The sequence below is a fragment of the Arachis hypogaea genome, chromosome 14, assembly GCF_003086295.3.
Source record: "Arachis hypogaea cultivar Tifrunner chromosome 14, arahy.Tifrunner.gnm2.J5K5, whole genome shotgun sequence".
In the NCBI taxonomy this organism is placed as follows: domain Eukaryota; kingdom Viridiplantae; phylum Streptophyta; class Magnoliopsida; order Fabales; family Fabaceae; genus Arachis; species Arachis hypogaea.
Window position 1 is genome coordinate 133,862,198 of NC_092049.1, and position 24,263 is coordinate 133,886,460.

The window sequence follows — 24,263 nt, forward strand, 5'->3', positions numbered from 1 at the left end:
GTCGAACCGTGACCAAAGTTATCTTGTGTAATGGCAGTGTCAGCATATGATTGGTCAATGCATGTGGCTTAAAGACAAATAGAGAAGCCTTTTGAAAATTTTGGTACTTGCATTGTTGCATTTTACTTGAGTTAGTTAAATTAGTAGTTGATAGTTTTTTCTGCCTTTTATTTTGTCATTTTAACTGCTTCAACAATTCTTGTTTTGGATAAAAGATACAAGGAAAAAAGGATTTTTTTAATAAATAAAATAAATCTTTTATTTACGGATATAAGTAATTTGTAGCATTTTTATTAATTTGCACTTTATTATTTATCTCGTTTATAGATAAACGAAATAACATTGTGTATATTTTATTATTTGTGTACGTATCATGTTTGTGCATCTAAGTAATAGTCGCGTCTATATATTGAACTCGTTTACTGTGTGACTTGAAGTTACTTTTGAACCATTTCAACTTGTTTTCTCCCACCTCTAGCCATTTCTATTCATATTATCAAGATACTCGAAAATAATGACGCAACCAGATACACGAGATGAGGACATCAACCGCCTAAACGCAAGGGCGGAGCTTAATTGAGATTTGAGACAATGGGAGGCCATAGCCCCCAAACTTTTTATAAAAAACTTAGTAGTATTTTTTCAAAAAATAAAAAATAATTCGGCTCAAATACTTTACTAGCTGCTTCTCTATTCGCATTTCGCAGCTCTCTATTTAACAAGCAGCTCTCTTAATTGATAGATTGATTCGTCTGATATTAACTCTTCCAGTTTCTACCGCTATTACAGAGCGATCATTTTTAGCAATGAAAATAATGAAGAAAGAAATTGAGAAAGAAATTGCTGAAAAGTTTAGTTATTATTCAATTATTGAATATTTCAAGTCACTAAAGATTCAAAGAGTACTATTATAAACTATTTTATATTTTTTATCTGTAAAATTATTTATTTATTATCTTATTAGTAACAAACTTAAAGATTAATTATATTTATAAATTTTATTTTAATATAAATATTATTATTAAATTTTTGTCCCTCCAAATTTTGTTTCAAGCTCTCTGCCATTGTCTAAACGCGACGTGGCATATCCCTAGTACAATCGACATTCAGGTTAGTCTTGTTATTTCTCTATTTAAGTTAAATACGTATATAATTATAGGGTACTTTTCATATACGTAGTATATGTTGAGTGGTAAAATGTATTTTTAGTACTTATTAATTAATAGATATGATTTAATTTATTAGTTAAGTTAATTTATTAAATAAATATTTATTACGTTTTTTTATTTCTTTAATTTGAATTTTATATTTTTTATTTTAATTTTAATTTAGATTATGGTAGATAATTTTTTAACTGTTATTAAATATTTTAATGTTTATTACGTTCGGTCGATATATTTTTTCGATGTTTGATTTTTAAAAATTAATTATTCTGTTTTCAACTAAATTATGAAATGTGAAATACTTGTTTAGTATATTTTTTATCTTTTTATTTCGACATTTAAATGTTTCCTTTTCAAATAGGTTTGTTATTAAACATATATCACCGGATGAACATATTACATATGTCCTCCACTCGACATTTGCGGCGTCATAAGCGGCAAGCGCATGACGACATAGGAAATAAAGTGATTGGAAAAGGCTACAGTCACACGTGTCTACACTCAACCAATCACGGAATGAACTTTGAGACCAATTCTCCAAAGGCTATAACTCCTCAACCACAAATATTGAGGCCCTTCTGTAGCGGTGCGTAACACGCATCTTGGAGATTTCCTCCCTGTTCTTCTCGACAGCAGCTATTAGCCACGGAAAAAACTTATTCCCGCGACCAGTTGTGCCTGTGCTTCTTTGCCTTTCCTGACGAACAACTGTTGCAGCCTCTCGCAAGTGCATCGCACGATGGCTGAAATCGATAAATAACGCCTACCCTTAAGTACTACATTCATGCACTCGGAGAAGTTCGTTGTCATGTACCCAAACTTGCAACCACCATTACAGTGTTGTAACCATATTTTCTTGTTGAATCTATCGGCCCAGTCTACCATCTCACACAATAAATCTCTCAAGGCATCCATGTACCACTCGTACCCAGTCTTGCTTAGACTATAAGCAGCATTTATGAGATATCACTTTTTCTTGGCAGATTTGAAATGAGACATGAAATTCGTGGCTATGTGCTTGACACAATAAGCATGGAACGTTCTAGGAGGGTTCCAACCACTATCATCAACTCTAAGTGTAGCCTTGATTGCCTGGGATCTATCAGATATAATCAACAGGCCGTCTTCTGGTGTCACATGTCGTCTCAAGTTGGTAAGGAAGAAAGACCAGAACTCTGTAGTCTCAGACTCAACAATTGCAAATGCCACAGGAAGGATATTACTGTTACCATCTTGTGCCACTCCAATTAGCAACACACCACCATATTTGCGATACAGATATGTGCTATTCACGGAGACAAAGGGCTTGCAATGCTTGAAAGCCTCCACACAGTCAGAAAAGACCTAGAATACCTTATCAAATTGGCTGCAGTCGCGTACCATCAAGTGCCTATCATAGTACGGTACGACCCTGAAATCACATATTGTTCCGAGACAACAACTCTGCAATATTTGGAGCAACCTCGATACCTTATTATATGACTCCTCCTAATCATTGTTGTCAAACTCGCCAGTTAACTCGGACACAAACTCGGTTTTGAGTAAACTCGGGTAGACTTGACTGAACTCGCATAAACTCGGTCAAAATCGCGAGTTTGAGAGCGAGTTTGCATTGGGTGCCCGTTTTGGCCAAAAACGGCGTCGCTTTGGGCAATAAAAAAAATAGAGAGAATAACGTTAAGGTTGGCTCAATCACTCATTCCTCTTTCACTCTCCACCATTTTGACTCTCACATTCACTCTCTCACTGTTCTGACTTCTGTGCCTCTGCCTCCACCGTTCATTGCCATTCCTCCGTCGGTCGCCTACATGGCTACATCTCCTCAACTTCACACATATCCGCACACATCTCTCTACTCTCTACTCTCTGTTCATAGTCGGGTCACTCTCGCTCTCTGCTCTGCTTTGCTTTGCGCCACGCCTTTGCCATCCGTTATGTTGCCACCGTTCCTCTAGCTGTTGCCATTCGTCATGTTTTGTTTTGCTCTGCTTAGAGGTTTGACTTGCGCACAGCTGCACGATTGTGTTGCTTCTCTGCTCCATTCAAATATTTTTTTATTTTTTTTAGACAAATTCATAAATAGATAATCCTTATTCTATAGTTTCCACGGGTTCATCACAAGCAAAATCCCTTTGTCATGAATATCTGACCATTTACTTTTGCAAATAAAGCATTTAGAGGATTTCGAATTCTAAAAAATGACTTCACTTTGATATCCAACGAATAAATAGGTGTATGTATTGATCATTGTTGTTATTTGTTATTGAAAGCTATTACAGTGGCAATTTTTGTAAATTATTCTAGAAAAAAAAAGTTGAATTTACTATAATTCTATTGGAGAATGCTGTTGATTTATGTCATAAAGCTATTGTAGTTGTAAATTTTGTAAATTACAGTGTTAGTGTGTGTTTGTATTACTATATGATATGATTAAATATTTATAGTTGATTATTTGGCTTAGGGGCAGAATTTAGGGACAACCTTATTAATGTGAATGGTGATCTTATTGGTCATGTTAAACCTGAGCCTTAAGGACATGATGTTTCTGATGAAGATGGTGAAAATGATGATGTTGATGCCATAAAAGATGAAGATACTGGAAGATTTTTTGTGTGTGTGTATTATATAAAGTTTTGATTGTGTTTTATATTGAACTAGATGCATACTTATAAAGAATTTGAATATGTATTCTAAAGTATTTGTTATAATTGTAGTATCATTTCAATTTATTATGTATTTTAAAGTTGAAATTGTTAATTTTGAAGGCCTAGATTTGAATAAATACATACATATATATATTTAAAAAAAAAATCATAACAAGTAAATTTGTACAAGTCTATGAGTCGAGTTTACAAGTCGAGTTTAGGTCAGCTCCATGAGTTTACTTAGACTTGCGAGTTTGACAACCTTGACCGTATATCTGTCTAATTGCTTTTTACTTTGCCATTCAAACCTTTTTGTACGAGGGTTTAAAGTGATAGTTCTACCTAACTGCACATTGTAGAATAGGGATACTGACTGATGGGCTAGACTGTATAAGGGTAAGATGACACTATTGATGGTCATGGGACATGGTGGGGACTAAACAGGTATACACACCTCCAAATCTACGCACCTCCCTAACGAAATAAAATATACATAATAGGCATTTATAACCAAAATAATCATGATAAATAAGAATATACACAACAATTAAATTTGACCTCACCAATATCCAAGATTCTGTCGGAGGATAACACGGAGACTCCAAGGACATTCTGTTACAAATTGCCAGCAATGCACATGGTACTTTAATCGATCCGACTCCATGACTCAGTAATCAACACTTCTACAAATACTGTAATTCTTCACACTTTGCAATACTGCCTCTATGCTTTTGAATATGTGGCCAACCCGAAACTCCACACCACTATTTATGTTGTAATTATCCCCACCCATATTGAAAAATGGAGTTTTTTCGTGCATCACGTCCAGATCCAATGTATAATAGTGACTAAGTACAACTAATAAGGCCGGAATTAGTCGCGGAACAGGCAGAAGATACCAAACTAATGCATCGACCGAAGTCTCTGGTATACAAACTCCTCCTCCTCATCATCCTTAGAAGAACTACTACCGTTACTATCGGCAACATACTCATCATTGGACTCTTCACCATCCACGTCCATGTCTTCCGCTGAACTAGCACAGTGTAGTGGTGGTGATGCAAGAGGTGGGTCATCCGGCACAAAATTTTAGTGGTTAGATCCACCGCCACCAAAATCACCAACCTCTGCAGAAAGCTTTATCACTTATTCCGCGATGATTATCTCGTAGATGTCAAACATGAGGCGCACATGCTTATTGCCATGGAGGCAAAACATATGAACTGAAAAATTTCATTTTCCATCGGTGCTAGTAACTTATATCCAACTCTTCCAACATCTTTTCAACCATTAGCACCAATACTCCTCAATATTAGATTCTTTAGCTCAAACAAAGAACTCACTCTCTGAATGCATAACAGAATGGGATTATCATATACACTCAAATATCACCCCAATGTCACTATTTTTTATATGACAATTGGGATACACACTTTCAACCACATATTTACTGCCATTAGACATTTTTTTCTTAATTTTTGAAAGAAAACCGAAGGAGAATAAAAAGTGAAATGTTTGGAGAATACAAATGGTCGCAGATCCTTTTATAACTACTCGAAATTTGTCGTTCTGAATCTCATTTACACAGTAAAGGAGATATACACGTTCCACACTAAGTATTTTACCTCGTTTACAATGTAAAGGAAATATACAAAATGTTCTTTTATTTACACTACAAACGAGATAAGTAATAGAGTGCAAATCAATAAAAACGCTACACATTACCTATATCCACAAGATAAAAAAAATTATTTTATTTATTTAAAAAAATCCCAAGAAAAAGTAAATATTGCCATTTTTCTAAAAAAAAAAATCGAGAAAGAGGGTATTTTTTTTATCATTGTTATAATTTCATCTATGTGTTTTGTTTTGTATTAAAAGTTAAATTTACTAAAATGGTTCTAATTACTTTATTAAAAAGATGAGTAAAGTATCATTTTTTTCTCCAACGTTTAGGATAAGTCTTAAAGTTGCCCCTAACATTTAAATCGTTCTATTTAAGTCTCTAACATTTCAAAATTGGCTCAATGTTGTCCTACCGTTAGGGATCTGTTAAAAGAATTGACGGCGGGACAAAATTGAGACGATTTTGAATTGTTAGGGACTTAAATAGGACGAAAACGTCGGTGACAAAAACAATACATAGAAATAAATTTTAATTTTATCCTTCAATAATATCAATTTTTTACGGTACATAGTTATTAATTATTTTTTAATCACATCTAAATAAATTACACTTAATCACATTAATTTTATTCTAAATAAATTTATCTTTTTTATAATTTTACCCTTAAAAATTTTTACTCATCATAAAATATTTGTAGAATGACTAGTACATAAACTTGTGGAAAAAAATGATACATATACAATAAAGTAAAGTGATTCTAGTCATTTTACAAATATTTCATGATGAGTAAAAATTTTTAAGAGTAAAATTATTAAAAAAAATAAATTTATTTAGAATCAAAGTAATGTGATTAAGTGTAGTTTACTTAGATGTGATTAAAAAATAATTGAATAACTATGTACCGTAAAAGAGTGATATTAGTGACGTATAAATTTAAAATTTATTTCTATGTATCGTTTATGTCCCCAACGTTTTCGTACTATTTAAGTCCCTAACATTTCAAAATCGTCTCAATTTTATCCCGCCGTCAATTCGTTAACAGATCCCTAACAACAGGACAACATTGAGTCAATTTTAAAATGTTAGGAACTTAAATAGAACGATTTAAACGTTAGAGACAACTTAACACTCACCCTAAATGTTGGGGACAAAAATAATACTTTACTCTAAAAAGATTTTAATTTGTTTTTATAAATTGTTCATAAAAATATATTATTTTTATATTTATTTAAAATTTTAGAATTTAACTCATAGAAATTATTTATTCATAAGAAAAAATATTGCCAAAATTAAAAATTGGTATTCTCATTTCAAAAGGTGAATATTTGATATTCTCATATTAAAAGAATAAAGATTAATATTTAAATAAGCAAACTATTATTTTTACTTAGCGCAAATTACTAAAATAAAATATTTGGGTTCCAAAATTACCAAAATACAACTTTCGCAGTTTGGATACGAAAATGCAATTTTCTACAAAACTATGTAAACTGCTGATGGGGTCCCACGGTTTCAAAAAACTCATAAACCGCTGGTGGGGAACCACGGTTTACGTTGAGCACGCATTTGGCCAAAAACAGTGGTAGGGGTTTCACGGTTTCTGTGAGGATGGCAAAATAAGCATAAACTGTGGAAGGGGTCCAGCGGTTTATGCTCTAGTATAAATACGCGAAAGGAGTGTCGCGGATTATTCATTTTGAGACACTTTCAAATTGTTAGAGATAGAAAGTGACATTCTAAAGAGAGGGGAAGAAGAAAAGTGTGGTGAGAAAGACATTCGGACTTTTCTTGGGCCCGGACCATGGCGGATGAACGAAGTCTTTACGGGCTCAACGGCGTTGCGCACATAGCTGGCAGCATCAACGAAGAGGTAAGTCTGCTATCTTTTATTTATTGTATTTCATATAACAGAGAAATGTAGTCTTTGGAATTTGTAGTTAGAACGCATAATTTAGGATTGGCCAGTTTATGATTTCGAAGTTAAGAGATAGGTCCAAATGTTTAAGTAGAATGATAATTCTCTTGTATTTGAGACATAGGATTCAAATTGTACTGTTGTTGTTTAAGTATCATATGTGAAAACTAAGTTTTGAAATTTAAAATTTTAAACATGTGTAAGTTTAAATTCAAGTATTGTAGTCTTGGTTGTTAAGATTTTGAAACCTAAAGATTAAATTTTGTAAATTGAACCTAATGGTTGTATTTTGCATTCTTAAATTTAAAAGTTATAAATTTTGTAGTTTAGTTTTTTTGAACTTAAGATTATAGGTTTAGTTTTTTTGAACTTAAGATTTAGATTATATAATCTTACATTTAGTATTTGCTTATTTTGAATTAAAGATTTGAGTCTTATAATTTAAGCCTTATTAATTTTGAATCTCACTTGATTTTGGTTATTTCTCTCACATGTTACAGCCTAGTAGGTGCATTTGTAGTGTCCGGAGGCAGCAAAATATGCCTATGCATAACAGGATCATACCATATCTAGAGAGGGCAGGTTTGTACCACCTAGCGCGGCTCAACACGAGGTAGTTTTGGTTGGATGAGCCACTCGTCAGCGTATTCATTGAGAGGTGGTGTCTTGAGACGCACACCTTTCACATGCCATTCGGGGAGTGCACCATCACGCTACATGATGTTGTATACCAGCTGGGGTTGCCCGTTGATGGTTTACCTGTATTCGGGTGCCTTATAGATTTCGAAAAGCTGATGGATGATGGCAAACCCGCTTGGGAGTGGTTTGTGGAACTATTTGGCGAGCTTTCCCCGCCGAATAAGATAAAGCAGTTTACAGTCCACTTCACCTGGTTCCATGAGAGATACAGGGTGTTGCAGCAGGATGCCACTGAGGATACCGTACAGATATATACATGGGCTTACATTATGATGTTGCTATCCACTCAGTTGTTTGGTGATAAGAGTGGAAATCGGGTTTATATACGGTGGTTGTCCTTTGTGGCGAGGTTGGACGAGATGGGCAACTATAGTTGGGCTTTGGCAGCATTGGCCTGGCTATACCGATGTATGTGTTGGATTGCAAACAGAAATGTGATGAACTTGGTCGGCCCACTCCAGCTACTGCAGTCATGGATTTTCTATAATTTTGGATTTTGGTACTTTTGGATCCCAAATGTTTTAGTTTAGTAATTTTCCCATTTACTTATAAAAGTTCAAAACGCTCACAAATATATCCATAAATAAACAAAACTATCATTTCTATCCATAAAAGACGGACTTTTACTAACAAAACTACCTAAATCCTAAAAAATTATTTGAAATCTCAAAAATAGTATCTAATATAGCCTAACTCTAACTTCTCTTTTTACTCTACACCACCACTCCCACCCAAATCCTTCCACACCACCACTCTCATCTGCAACCACCACCATCACTGCCGTCATCACCATCCCCAAATCCTTCTCTTTACTACCACCATCGAACAAGGGAGAAAGAGTGAGAGAAAAAGCCGAAACACAAAGAGTGAGAGAATGACTAAAAAGAGACGTTACTTATCACTACTGAAAAATTCATTTTGAAGAGGAGGAATATTCAGATTCAGAATTTCACATTCACATTCAAATTCAAATAAAAATGCCTCAACAGAACCATATTATTACAGATTCAACAATAGAATCAATAGAACTGCAAACATAAATTCAAATTCCAACAACAGAAATTGAGCATTCAAATTCAACAATTACAAATCTACAATTTAATAATAAGTTAGAATATGGAGATGCAAAATTAGAGAATGAAGCAACAAAAATTAAAAATTGAAAAAAAAAACCACGACATTGACGTATTGCCGAATCTTCGAACCCCTCAATCCCCAACCTCGAAGTTCCGTGAGCAGCGCTTCAAGGTCGAAGTGCTGGCGCAGAGATTGTTGTCAGAAATGGTCCCAATTAGAGTCCACGACATTCTTGTAAAAGACAACACGAAAACCAAGGATAAGGCAAAGATTGTTCACGACCCTCGTTGATGGAGCAGCAACGGTGGCGAACACACAACTTCGAGCAAGGGCGACGATGATACGCAGATCTTGTCACCGTTGCTGTTGGAGGTCGTTGGAATCACTACTGCTAAGCCACCACTACTGTCATTCTCTTTCTGCCTTTGTCGTGGTATTAGATAAAGAGGCGGTGATGACAGTGGTGGTGAAGACGGCAGTGATGATGGTAGTTGGGGATGAGAGTGTGGCGGTAAAGAAGGATTTGGATGATGGTGGAATTTGAATAGTGGTGGAATTTGGGATTGAGGGAATGGTGGTGTGGAATAAAAAGAAAAGTTAGGGTTAGATTATATTAGATAGTATTTTATGAATTTTAAATAATTTTTTAGGATTCGAGTAGTTTGTTAGTAAAAGTCTATATTTTACGAGTAGAAATGGTAGTTTTACTTATTCGTGGATAGATTTGTCAGCAGTCTAAACTTTATGAGTAGAAATAATAGTTTATTCTATTTAAATTTAGTATTATGTTCTCAATTATTATATTTTTTCTACCATATTTTTCTTTTATTACTTGGAGATAATTTTGAAATTAAAAACTATTCTTTAAAAAATGTATAATAAAACAAACATATTTACAATTTATTCCTGAGAGTATAAAAAATCATTTTTGACATTGTGTAATCCTAAATAAACATTGTTTTTTAATAATACTTTCAAGCTATAATATTCTTAGAAATACAAATTTTTTAAATGTATTTTTTAACCTTAAAGCAAACCTCATTAACGATGAGAAATATTTTAATTACTTCTATGCTAGATTATATTTTAACTTATTAATATATTGTTAATATAAAATAGTTTTGTATTATCTTTTAATCCTGCAATTTTATTTACAAAATTTTTAAGGTGATAAATAGTTAGATGAAAAGAAAATGTTTCGGAACTAATTTTTCAAAATTAATACAGTCAAATTTTTTTATCTCTTCTTTTTTTTTTCTCTTTCTTTTTCTATTTACTTTGTCTGCTTAAGAAAAAATGTTTTTTTTTTTTACTAAATTGTTGAGTGTCCATAAAAAAACTTAGCTCTCCAATTAGAATATTAGATTGTTAAATAAAATATTTTTATTTACTCGACAATATATATATATATATATATATATATATATATATATATATATATAAGAGTCTAATTTTAATATACTAATAGTATAAAATATTTTATATAATTATTCAATCACATTTTTTTTAAATAATTATTCATGAAATCAATATAAAAAATAATTATTTTTATTAATTTGGTATTATATAATTGAATGAACGTATAAAACTATTTTATATTAATAGTGTATTAAAATAAAATTATATGCAATAAATATCTACAATTCTTTATAATTTGAATACATCAAAAGTAAATTATAAAGACATAGGTGAAATTTGATAAGATAACATCATCAATTATCATTCTTTATCTATTTTTTTTATATTTAAATCTGTTTAACATTTAAAACTTATTATAGAATTCACACAAATATTATGCATATATAAAAAATAGCTATTAATAGTCATTGTTATTATGATATAATACTAAAGTTTTTATGATCGAAAGATCTAGAATTCGATCTTTATCATCTCCAAAAAAAAAAAAAGATAAATACCTCTTTTTATTAACTTAAACTTTAAAAAAAAGGTGATATCATAATATTCATTAATATACATTTGTAATTTTTACACATTTTCAACATATATTTTATATTTAATATATATTTTATATGAATAATTGATTTTAAGTACATACAAATATGATTATAGAATTTAATGAGTATGTATAGGGATAATTTAAAAAAGAAAACATTTTGATTAACAAAAATAATAATTCTAAGGATAAAATTTAAATAATTCAGATATTAAAATTATTTTTGAAATTTTTTTAAAAACTTTAAAGTAAAAAAATTCTTTTTGTTTTTTTTTTTGTATTTTTTTTTTTTTTTTTTTGGTCAGGTCACATTAATTGTATTTTCCATCTCTCTTTGATCCTCTGTAGCCTTTCATTTGGTGGCCCATCTCGAAGCACACCAACTTATGGCGACTCCATATAAATATACGATTGAAAGAAACTCAAAAGAATGATCGTAAAAAAACAAAAACATAGATAACCTTATAAGAATCAAGCTTCAAATTTTTCTTTGGCCAAATTAATTAAAAAAAACTTTAAATTTCTGAATGAAAAAAATATTAAGTATTTTTTTGGGTGTCATTATTTTAATAAATTTTTTTATTATTATTTTTTTTAGTATGTTTGACAAATATTTATTAGTAAAACTAAAAATACTAAAAAAATTAAAAAATCTTTTGTAAGAAACTACAATTTATATTGTTTTTAAAGATTTAAAAAAAAAAAAAGATATCTTGTAATCATTGATAAACAAAGATATCTTTATTAAAATTTTAAAAAAACATCTTTTATCCCATTTCTTTCATTAATAAATATACCGTATTAATATTCAAATAATGCAATATTTTAAGATAAAATCTTTAATAATTTAATATAAAATATAATCATATATAAAAATAAAAAATATACTACTATCAAAATATAAAAAGGTAAAAAATTTAGAATAATTTACTAAAAAAAATATACCATATTTGTTTAGTTTTTGTTATACGCATATAAGAAAGTTGAAAGTTAAAATATTATTTTCTAATATTGTTCTTCTATATATACTCAACAAGTTCAGGACATCATATTTTTATTTCTTTTATTCTTTCTTAGCGTTATGTTCTTTACAAGTTATACTAATAAACTACTCCAAAACACAAAGAAAATTGTAAACACGGAAGAAAATAGTTCACCTGATTAATAGGTCATTTGGACGCGCATTATATTTCGTTCCCTATAATTTATTCAATATGCATTATGCAACACACATTATATATTTGTTCATTCACATGCTATAACTTATTTAGTTATTGGGTAAAGTATTAAATTGGTCCCTATATTTGGGTGTAATTCTGTTTTAGTCTTTAATGTTTAAAGTATCCTATTTGAATCTAAAAAGGTTTCATTTAGTATCAATTTAGTCCACAGTGAGGTCAAACTTAAATAATTAACGGAATGTCCTACATAACAACAGTACAAGAACAAAATCGATAATCTGGAGAACAAGTATAAGTTCCAGAGGCACAAAATCAACCGTTGATGCATCAATACATTTATTTATCATTCTCTTTAGTTCTATAGAAAATATTTTATTTATATTATAAGAAAAATAATAAATAGATATATTGATGCATCAACAGTTGATTTTGTGCCTCTGGAACTTGTACATATTTTTCAGATTATCGATTTTGTTCTTGTACTGTTATTATGTAGAACATTTAGTTAATTATTTAACTTTGACCTCACTGTGGGACTAAATTGATTCTAAATGAAATATTTTTGGATTCAAATAGGACACTTTAAACCTTAAAGATCAAAACAGAATTACGCCCAAACATAAAGGACCAATTTAGTACTTTACCTTTTAGTTATTTTAATTGGTTACGTTATTATTATTTGCTTTCTTTTATTTATTTTTTGTTATCATTTATTGTTATTATATTATTCGTAATTTTTATTTAGTTTGTTATCACATTATTTTATTTTTATTTGGTGTGTTATTATATTCACTATTATTATTTATATTATAATTTGTTTTATTAACATTACATATTATAAAATTTTATATAATTTATAATTTATATAGTATGACTCCAAAACTAAATTCAAGAAGAAGTTCTAGTCAAATGAATATTGAAAATGATAATGTAATAAATAAAGGAGAAGTAAAAACTGTAAAAATAAAATGGAATGATTATAATACTGAAATATTTTTTGCTATCTCTGTAGAAGAGATACAAGATAATAATAAGCCTAATAAATATTTTAGTAAAATTGGTTAAAAAAATCTACAAAAAAAATTTAGAGAGAGAACAGGACTTCCATATGTGCATAGACAACTAAGAAATAGATAGAATGCTCTTAAATCTTATTTTTAATTATGGGCGAAATTAGTTGGACAAGAAATTGGTCTTCGTTGGGATCATGAGAAAAAAATAGTGTTAGCTTCTGAATCTTGCTAAACTGATAAAATTAACGTATATTAATTTTGCATTATAAAATAATACATAAGTTCATTTTATTTTAAAAATTTATTAGATATCTTTTATATTTATTCTTTTGAATATTTTAAACAGACTAATCCAGAATTCGCTAAGTTTAAGAATAAAGGTCCTAAATCTTTAGATAGGTTTAAACAATGTTTCAAGGACATTATAGCTACTGATTATGGTGTTTGAGCGCCATCGAAAGATCAGAATTTTGAGAATGGAGACGACATTAATTATACAAATGAATTGTTTGAAGAAGACATTGCTAATTATAACAGTTATTCAAAGTCCTACTAGAAAGAAAAGAAAGAAGATTTCTAGCAAAAAAGTTGAGAAACAAGCTAGAATAACATCTAGATTACAGGACTCACTTAGATTACAGGACTCATTTGATCGTATTTTGGTTGGTGTGGAGTCAAAAGCTAGATGCTATTCCAGTTTGTTTCTCAACTTTTTTGCTAGAAGTCTTCCTTCTTTTCTTTCTAGTAGGGCTTTGAACAACTGTATAATTAGCAATGTCTTCTTCAAACAATTCATTTGTATAATTAATGTCACATCCACTCTCGAAATCCCCATTGTTCTGATTATTAAATTCTTCAATATTTGAATCTTCCGATGGCACCCAAACACTATAACCAATAGCTATGATGTCCTTGAAACATTGTTTAAGTCTATCTAAAGATTTATGACCTTCATTCTTAAAATTAGTGAATTATGGGTTAATTTGTTTAAAATATTCAAAAAAATAAATATAAAAAATATCTAATAAATTTTAAAAATAAAATTAACTTATATATTATTTTATAATGCAAAATTAACATATCTTAATTTTATCAGTCTACCAAGATTCAAAAAAGTTAACACTGTTTTTTTTTTTCATGATTTCAACCAAAATTAATCTCTTGTCCAACTAATTTCGTCCATAATTAAAAATAAGATTTAAAAGCATTATATCTATTTTTTAGTTGTCTATGCACATATGAGAGTCCTATTCTCTCTTTAAATTTTTTTTGTAAATTTTTTCAACCAATTTTATTAAAATGTTTATTAGACCTGTTACCATTTCGTATCTCTTCTACACAAATAGCAAAAAATATTTCAATATTTCAATCATCCCATTTTTTTTTTACAATTTCTACTTCTTCTTTATTTGTTGCATTTTTATTTTCAATATTCAGTTGACTAAATTTTTTTTTTAGATTTAGTTTTGAAATTATACTATATAAATTATATCAAATTTTATAATATATGATGTTAATAAAACAAATTATAATATGAATAATAACCGTGAATATAATAACACACCAAGTAAAAATAAAGGAATGTGATAACAAACTAAATAAAAATTTACGAATAATATAATAACAATAATGATAAAATGATAAAAAAAAGAAAGAGTAAAAGAAAGCAAATAATAATAAAACTAAAATAAGTTGTAGCATGTGAATGAACAAATATATAATGTGTGTTGCACAATGCATGTTGAATAAACTATAGAAAACGAAATATAATGAGTGTCTAAATACGTTGTGACCTATTAATTAGGTGAACTGTTTGTTCCCTGTTTACAATTTTCTGTGTGTTTTGGAGTAGTTTATCAGTATAGCAATAACTTGTAAAGAACATAACGCTAAGAAAGGATAAAAAAAAAAAGAACCTGATGTCTTGAACTTGTTAAGTATGCAGAAGAACAATACCAGAAAATAATGTTTAACTTTCAACCTTCTTTTATATATATATATATATCACACAAAAACTAAAGGAATATATTATATTTTTATTAGTAAATCATTCTAGATTTTTTACTTTTTTATATTTTGATATTAATATATTTTTTATCTTTATATATGATTATATTTTATATCAAATCATTAAAGATTTTATCTCAAAATGTTGCACGATTTGAATATTAATGTAATACATTCATTAATGAAAGAAAGGGAATAAAATATGTCTTTTCAAAATTTTAGTAAGGATATTTTTATCTATCAATGATTATAAAACATCCTTTTTTTTTAAGGAAAAAAATCTTTTAAAAAAAGATATAAATTATAACTTCTCAAAAAAGATGTTTTTTTTTTTCTTTTTAGTACTTTTATTTTTACTATTAGAAATTTACCAAATAAACTAAAAAAAAATAATATTTTTTCAATAAAAAAGATCTTTTTTTTTTATCAAAATAATAACACCCAAACAAACATAATATCTTACTTTGGTATGACTAAGATTAATGGCCAAAGATTTGATAACTCTCGTCCTAGGACGGAACACTGGTAGTCCTTCTAATATTTGTGAATGTTACTTATGTACTTGTTTTGAAATCGCAATCTAACCCCTCTTATATCCAATTTTCTATTTTAACCTGTTTCTTTATTCACCTTTTACTTTAATCATCAACATGTCAAGTATTCCTTTGTCCAAATAAGGAAAATCCCATTCTTCTTTCTAGAATACCCAAAGCAATTATACTCTAAAAACACACTTCCGAAAATAAAGAATCAAATTATTCATGAAATTTTAGTTGATAAAAAAGTTGGAAATTCTTTCTTGAAGAAATCTCCAATAGTTCTGGCAAAGCAAGCTATCCTTTGTTTCAATCTTCTCAGCAAGTAGTTCTGCCAAGCTTCATACATTGAAAAGTTTAACCCTTGCTTATTTCTAGAATTTTGAAAGAGCATATATATCTTGTCACTTGTGTCAATAACCAGGGGTTTGATCTTTCTTCTGCAGACTGCAGATATAAATTGATTGTCTCATGCAATATCTTTTTTTTTTTTAACCAAAGATAAGAGACTCGAACCCGCAACCTCTTAATTGAGTATGGAGAGATTATGCCATTTGAGTTATAACTCATTGGCTCTCATGCAATATCTTGCTTTGGTGGAATTTATAAAGTCTCATCACATTTGTTATAAACAGATGCCAAATGGCACTGAAAATAAATGGTTTTAAATTGAAAAATGGGGGAAGTTTTTTTATCAAAATTATTAAAAAAGGTACGTGAAAATTTTATAAACATTTCAGAAAAGAGTCAAAAGACTACAGGCACCCCTCTATTCTCTAAGAAAAATCAAGATCCTTTAAAGTGAAGAAATTAGTAAAATGATAAAGTGAAGAATTAATAATTCTTTTATAAAAATTACAAAATCAATGGTAATTAACTTTTTACTTTATCGCTTTACCAAATTTCTCAAATTCCTCTAAGAAAAGGCTACCAAATCTTTGATCATGATTCATATTCAAATACGGAAGGAATTAAAGAATTGGAGGTGACTGCATAGATTTTATTTAATATAGATAACATTTTGCTAGTGTATCAATATCGGATACTTGATTCAGAAGTATTTACAATCCCTATTTAAAAAAAAAAACTTGTAAATATATTATAAATAAGAATAAGCATATTCCTAAAATACGGATTAAATGTACCATTTACATGCTTTCTCATTTTCCAAGTTTGTTGAAAACTTGAATATGATCCCTGTTTCATTAGTTTGCTTTCTTTATTTTTGCTATATTTTTTCCCTTTCCCCTTTTGCTTTGGATTTTTTTTCTTTCTCCTTTTAGAGAAAATCTAGTTTGGGGAAGAGAAAAAAAAAAGGGAGGGGAGGGGGGGGGGGGGTTACATTTCCCCAGAAAGGAATAGAATGGCAGTGTGTCAAATACATCTCACAAATTAAATGAAGTAACTAGCTTGTCTAATACCTTGAAAATAATAAAAATAACATAATATCATGATCTTGTTTCTTCCTCTGTATCTTCTTTACCCAGTTTCAAAATATCTTCCACCAAAATTTTGCCATCTGCTTAAAATGAAAAGTGCAAATAGTAGTAGTTATTTACTCTGGTAGTTAAATTAATTGACAAATTTAGATTCTTTATCTGCTCCTATTTATAATCTTACCTATCGCTATATATTCTATTATTCTATCTATACATTTGGGAATTGGGTTTTGTCATCGCTAGTTCTTCTCAACTCTATTAATTTTCATATCTATACTTATATATTACTATAGTTATTAAATCCGAGCAGGTTGAGTACCAGTGAACTGATTTGGTTCAGTCAGTTAAACCATGTCGTCTGTGCTAGCCTTTAAAAATTTCCAAAATGGCTACTGTGGGAAACCAAACCCGGTATCTTCAGGTTATGAAGGCTGATTAGTGATTACACATACTATGGTTAATTTTGTACTTCTATATTATATAGAATATATACATCCATGTCTAAAAATCTAAAAATGCAGCTCCCTAAGGCGCTAGTACTACCTTAAAGCAAACACCTATTTTGGTATCAACATATTTAAGTAATTTGGAAACTACATGGAGTTTTAAATTGCCCTCTCAACTCACAGGCTTAACTTCTAAGATTTGTTTGTATTCGTAACTACTTATAATTGTTCTTATTCACTTGAAAAACACCATTGGAGGAGACTTCCACACCCCAAAGGTGGAGGGGAATGAGTCGACTTGGTGTCAAGTAAAGTCAAGTACAAATAACTTGTTTCATACAATAAATGAGACTCTTACAACTATAAGACTGAAAAGTTGGAAAAAAAAAGAAAAAGAACACAAAAGCTGAAAAGGATAATCTCATGTTGCATTAGGTGCATTTTGTAGTTTTAAATTAGAATAGTATATCGTTTGTTGCATTAATTGGAGGGGGCATGTTGGTGACATCCATAATTGATATCTATTTGATCAATAGGGGAAAAAAAGGGAGGAAAATGGAAAGTGAACTGACCACTATCTTTGGAAAGGTTGCTGATAAGTTCATGAACTGCTTCTTTACCCAGCGTGTCCTTCAGATAGATAGCTGCAGCTACAACTTCCTCAGGCGTTACTTTCCCATCAGCATCCCTGCCAGAACATGGTCAAACATTTTAGTTGTTTTTTTTTTTTAATGAGCCATAGAGATTTATAGTTGAACATGGTCAAACCTGTCTAGCAACCGCCAGCGGTCTCCAATTTTAGCATCAACATCATCAATTTCTTTTTCAAGTGTCTGGAGCATATTATCAACCTAAGATACACGTGAAATTCCCATTGTTGTCAGCTCTTTCCAGTTTCACTTCAGAACATAATTCTGTTAATGCTTAATAGCTAATCTCTGTTTTGTTATACAAATATTAAGCGGCATCAAATAAAACTTGAGGTCATGAATGGAATTACCCTGTCAGCAAGTGCTGAAGAAACCTTGTCTTCCAAAGCTATCCCCATAGCACGATCGCTGTCCTTCCTTGCAGCTTGATAGGCTTTCCTAGCTTCTTGCTCAGCATCAGTACCCTCTTTCCCTACCATGCTATTATACAGATCTACCTGCATAGTGAGAGGTTAAAACTGATTTTCTATGTAAAAATAGCTGTGCCTAGGCTTGATATACTCAATAGAGAGTTTATCAAACAACGACAACCATGACAAAAACAATAATCAATTTTCAAATACAGAAAACTATTTCATCCCCACTTCCCGCGCAGAAGAGAGAGGAGGGGGGGGGGGGGGGGGGGAGGGCACAAAAACATTAATTTCTAAGCTTCTTATAAAATGTGTCATTTTTATCTAGCAAATCACCTATTAACAATGTTAAGTTATACGAAATTCAAGAAAGAAGTTGCTATCTGAATGCTAAGACTTTAAATGCCTGTGAACTATGTGCCATGCAGTATCCATTCCCACAGGCAGAGAGACATATGAATTCTATAACAATTTGCATACCTCCTTTTTGACAAGCCTCACGAATTCTTCACGTTCTCTGCTAACTGACTGAAAATTTATCAGACAAATCAATGGGTTCACATTCACAAATTCATGACAAAACCTTAACAGTCAGCACTAATTGAAAAGGAAAAAGAAGATCTACTCCTTACAGATGCTGATGCAAAAACAGCTAATGCACGGCTGAGCTCACAAAGTTGCTCCTGCTTGTCCAGTACCTTTGCTTTTACTTCTTCTTGTGCTTGTTTAGATTTTGAAGAAGCCATCTCTTCCAATGGTAAATCCCTTTTGCTACCAACGGATTCTGTCACTTTGGCTTGTTCCACTTCTTTCTCTTCCTCCTCCTATGAAAATATTTTGTAACCATCAGTCCAAGTTAAAGCAGCAAGTATACTAAAAGCCTAGCAACTTCAACAACAAAATCAGTATATTATGGCTGCTTAACCTTAAGTAATTTTAATAGGATGAAAATCATTGTAAATTTCTCATTGGCTTCATTAACTTAAATGTGTTATTCATTTAAATCAATTTTATGTTCCTGCACCCAGTAATTATACAAAGTTACAGATAAAGTCATGGACTGATGGGACTTGTATTGGGCATTTTGCTAGTTAGAAGTTAGTAGTAGGAGCTAGTATAAATAAAAAAGAAAAAGTAGAAAAAAAGAACATCTATTCATTTGGGTCTTTTGGGAGAGATTGGGGGTTGAGAATTAATTTTTTGATAAAAAAATCGGGGATTGAGAATTACCTTAAGAAGTATAAACATTTGTAATTGATTTAGGGTTCTAGGCATATTGTGAAGAATTCTCCATTTCTATACATAATTCAACATTCTTCTCTGTAATACTAATGATACTAGTTGTAACATATGAAACTAACTTTTCTGGTGCCGGAAAATAAATATCCCAAGGACAACAAATAATGCATGAATAAACTGACCTTGATTAGCTCCTCTTGCATTTCTAAAAATTCCAACTTCCTCTTCCTTTCTGAAACAGAATCTTCAGAAGGCAAACTTGTTGCCCCAACCGTATCTACAACCTCGTCTGGCAGAGAAGACAGTGTAGCTTGAACAGCTTCCTCTGGCCCCACCTTTCCTGAAACAGAAAATGCTCTACAGAGGGTGTGAGTGAGGCATACCTTTACAGAATGAAAATCCTCAAATAGATAACAAGTTAACGTATAAATATTAAAATACCTAGAAAGAATTAAGAGGGAAGATGGCACAGAATGGTTGAGAGACAAATCCAGCCAATCCCTAAGCTGCAAAGAGAGATGATAATTATATTCACTGTTGCTGAACATGGCATTTGTTCAAACACCAGATGGCTTCTATCGTTCAACACTAAGAAAATTTTTCCAACTATATTAGAAATGGGTTTAATAAGAGGAAGGGTCTTGAAAAAGCAATTATGAGAAGATGGAGGCTCTCAGAGCAAAAACTGCAAAAGGAAAGGTTTCTGAAAGTAAGAACTATGAGATGATAATTGCTATGAATGTAGCAATATGGCCAACTCCTTAATGATTAAAAATTGAACAACTAGTAAATTAACATAAAAATGCTGATTTCAGAATATTTTGTTCAGTGCCAAAAATTCCATATACTCATTTATGGTTAACCTGTTGTCGCATTTCCTCCACTGAAAGTAATCCAAGTAATCCTCGATCTCTACAAGCTTGACGAAGCTCTGCTTCTGAAAGAGACTCCACACCTTCTTCTTGAATCAATTTATCATCATTCTTGATCCTGCAAACCAAAACAATTCACATCTACTGACCCTCAAGGCAATAATGTTTTAATACATACTTCTCCCAATAACAGAATTATGCATGAAGAACAAACCAACAAACAAGTGAGAAGTCAATACCAGCACAACAAACCTATGATCGAAAACAAATCCATATCTAAACCAGAGACTAAGATGCTATAATGAAGCTTGAAAATGAAATTTCTCTAAAACTAAGTTAGACGATAAAATGAGCTACACATGCATAAGAATCAGAGAAAAGGGGAACAAAATAACAAATGAATCTTACTCCTGTAATCTTTTGCGGAGCATGAAACGCAAATATGCATCAGTGCCATATGGGCTGATTCCCATATATTTACACATGTTTACCAAGCGGGGCCTGTTCTCCATTTTCACAGCCAAAAAGCATGTTAATAATGATAGACAGATTCCTAAAATATAAAATTTATAATTCAATTGCACAATTGGTGGAATATATAAACAATGGCAGAAGCTCCAACCTGCTAATGTTATCCAAGGTAAGCTCATCATTAAATAATTTGGCAAACCCTAAAATTTCATCATTTGAAACTCGGGCACCTGTCCTAACCTGTTCCAACAGAATAATAAACAAATGCTTAAAATTTTTTTCCCCGATATACATATTGCCATAAGAGGATATCTCAGAGATAAAACAACACTATGAAGAACATAGCTGACCTTGTTCATAAACCCATCAAGATCTTCTGCTGTCTTCTTTATATCTCCACTTCGTGAATGTTGAACCTCCTTCGCCATTTCTTTTACGGTATCTTGAAGAAACTTGGCATATTCAATTCTTGCATTTAGCCTTCTCTTCAATGCCTCCTGCAAGTTACGCCTTCCCAGAATTAAGTGATAATAAAGCATGCTAGCAGTTAAGCATGCATCATTTGACGAGTACATCATAATTACCTCTTCTTTCAACTTGTCCTGGAAAGTGGATGGAAGCATGTTGGGGAATAGTTTCAGGAATACAGGCAACAATAACTCCATGAATGGAACTATGATAAATACAGCAACGGGGACTAGCCTGAAAATATCAGCTGTTGTCCGTGTGAGTTGCTGCCTTTCCCTTCTAGAAAGACTTTTTCCACCAGCAAGTTTCAACAATAGTCTGGAGCTTATCCTAATATCTGCCCAAAGTAGTTTTGTACCAAACCAGTAGTGTTTCATTGTAGATATAAACTCATCCTTCCAGTGGCGAAGCTTTTTGGCCCAGTCATCCCTAGGTAATGGAAAATCAGAGAAGTGTCGTATACACATTTATGCCACACAAAGAAACAAGAGGTAGTAAATTTTAAACCTGCTCATTGACATAATAGCTTTGATAGCTGGACCAATTCCTAGAATCTTAGCCCATAAGCTCTTAATAATAGATTCGGCATTCTTATCTGATTCTTCCAACTTTTTAGCCTTGGCTTTAGCTTTTATAGTACTCAAGTCTTGAACAGCTTCATCACATTCCTCTGGTGAAGCTTCCTTTTTCTGTTTAGCATCTGATTGTTCATTTCCCCCATTACTGCTAGCCAATCCAGATTGATGAGTTGAAGCCGTGGAAATGTAATGCACATGTTGGAATGACCACTTGGATCTTGATGGAGAAATCTCAATTCTAAATCCACTATTTGAAATCCTAAAGTAATTATGCAAGAAAATTCTTGATGCTGCTAGAGCTGCTAAATCATTCTTTTGGGCAGGAGATGAGCTTCTTCCCAGTTTATTGTGTCCGGTAGTTGCCGGGGAACAGCAGGGAGACTGACTCAAACCTTCGCAATCACTGGACTCAAATGCTTGACCATGCCCAAGGCTTGAGAATCCAAGAATAAAGCGAGCATGTTGATTCACAGGATTGAACAAGAGGCTCCTTTTCCTTTGCAAAATCACTCTTGAAGCCATAAAAACAATGCTAAAAAATTCCCCAGCCTTTTATGTCAAATATTCCAAAATAATAAATACTCTACTCTCAAGTAAACTTAGTGCTCCAATAACATGAAGTGCAGAAAATTCATCCCCTGTAAAGTGCAGCTGTGCAAGAAAAACTACAATTGTTTTTCGCAAAATTTCCATGATCAGTAAACACAATGGAGAGAGAGTATCAGCCAAATTAATTAAATATAGTCCAATAGGAAACAAAAAAGATTTTCTTTATATCTGCCTGTTAAGATATTCATTGCTTAGTTTTCTGTTGTGAAAAGATCCATTTCTACTTTCCAGAACTTACCCGATCAAGAACTAACAAGCACATCAAATTATTCTATCAATTTTTATTTTTGCTATTTAAAATTCCAGCCTTCTAGCATATATACAGTGACAAGCTATGTGACTCAAACAAACAACGTCCTTCAATTTAAGCAATTAGATAAAATAAAATAATTATTCCGTTAATAATTATCTTCCATTTCGAATTCCACGTACAGGTGAGTCTATAATTGAATTCAATCCGACAGAAAGAAAGAAGAGGAATCAGAGGAAAGAGACACTTACAGTTAACGTATCACACACATCACATTTTTAGCTCAAAATAAGTCGAAGGAAGAAAAAGAGACAAATTGTTGAGCTTGAGAACGATCCAAAACGGTAAGTGGAATCCGGAGCGTAAATGCGCGCGCTCTATATCATCTGTATTTGTTTCCTTGTTTCTATTTCGTGCAGCGAGAAACAACAACGCCTTAACGAGAGAGAGAGAGAGAGAGAGAGAGGGAGAGAGAACAGGAAAAGAAGAACTGAGAATAGTATAGGCTTTCTATTCAACATTTCGAATTATACGATTTAAAATACTGACTTCGACAAACACTCCACGTGCAAATTTGAGGGAAATGTGTATTAGGATACGATATGCAGGTATTTCTTATTCTTATTTTTGTATAATTAGAATTTAATTTGTTATCTACGATTTTTTTTTTTTTTTTACAAAAAAGGATAAACTTATCTAAATTTGAATTCTGCTTGTGTATACTACCTTACTGAAACTTTAAACTTACATGTGAAAATAGATGAAAGTATTATTATATAAAAAATAGACTATAATCATTTACCATGTTAGTTATAGTTATAGTTACACCATAAAATTTTCGAAGTGAAAATATATACGAATGAAATTTTGCAATTGATCATAATCAGTATCGATCAGTATATTCTGATTTCAATTTCATTCACCACCCTATTATCAGTATATTCTATTCCCCTCACTTCTTGGTAATCAGTATATTCCCATTTTCCACACTGCCAGATTAGGCCTCCTAAG

General features: G+C 31.2%; 1 protein-coding gene across 1 annotated transcript; it reads right to left on the bottom strand.

Moving 5' to 3' along the window:
- Nucleotides 1-16,890: 16,890 nt before the first annotated feature.
- Nucleotides 16,891-23,849, bottom strand: LOC112744308 (uncharacterized). Its single transcript, XM_025793888.3, has 15 exons — nt 23,504-23,849; nt 22,323-23,058; nt 21,932-22,244; nt 21,698-21,844; nt 21,499-21,587; nt 21,285-21,377; nt 20,868-20,994; nt 20,446-20,510; nt 20,187-20,361; nt 19,398-19,589; nt 19,246-19,293; nt 18,703-18,849; nt 18,471-18,553; nt 18,275-18,390; nt 16,891-17,336 (listed from the first exon to the last, which is right to left on the bottom strand). The coding sequence occupies exons 2-15, from the start codon at nt 22,913-22,915 to the stop codon at nt 17,266-17,268; spliced, it is 2,259 nt and encodes a 752-aa protein (XP_025649673.1). The 5' UTR covers nt 22,916-23,058; nt 23,504-23,849; the 3' UTR covers nt 16,891-17,265.
- Between the last annotated feature and the right edge of the window lie 414 nt (nt 23,850-24,263).

Bases quoted from the DNA above. Each gene is read 5' to 3' on its own strand.
- LOC112744308 (XM_025793888.3), bottom strand. From the start codon at position 22,915: ATGGCTTCAAGAGTGATTTTGCAAAGGAAAAGGAGCCTCTTGTTCAAT. The intron at 21,588-21,697 runs GTCAGCTATGTT...CTGTTGGAACAG, and splicing joins TTGATGGGTTTATGAACAAG to GTTAGGACAGGTGCCCGAGT. The intron at 18,850-19,245 runs GTATGCAAATTG...CTCACTATGCAG, and splicing joins TGAGGCTTGTCAAAAAGGAG to GTAGATCTGTATAATAGCAT.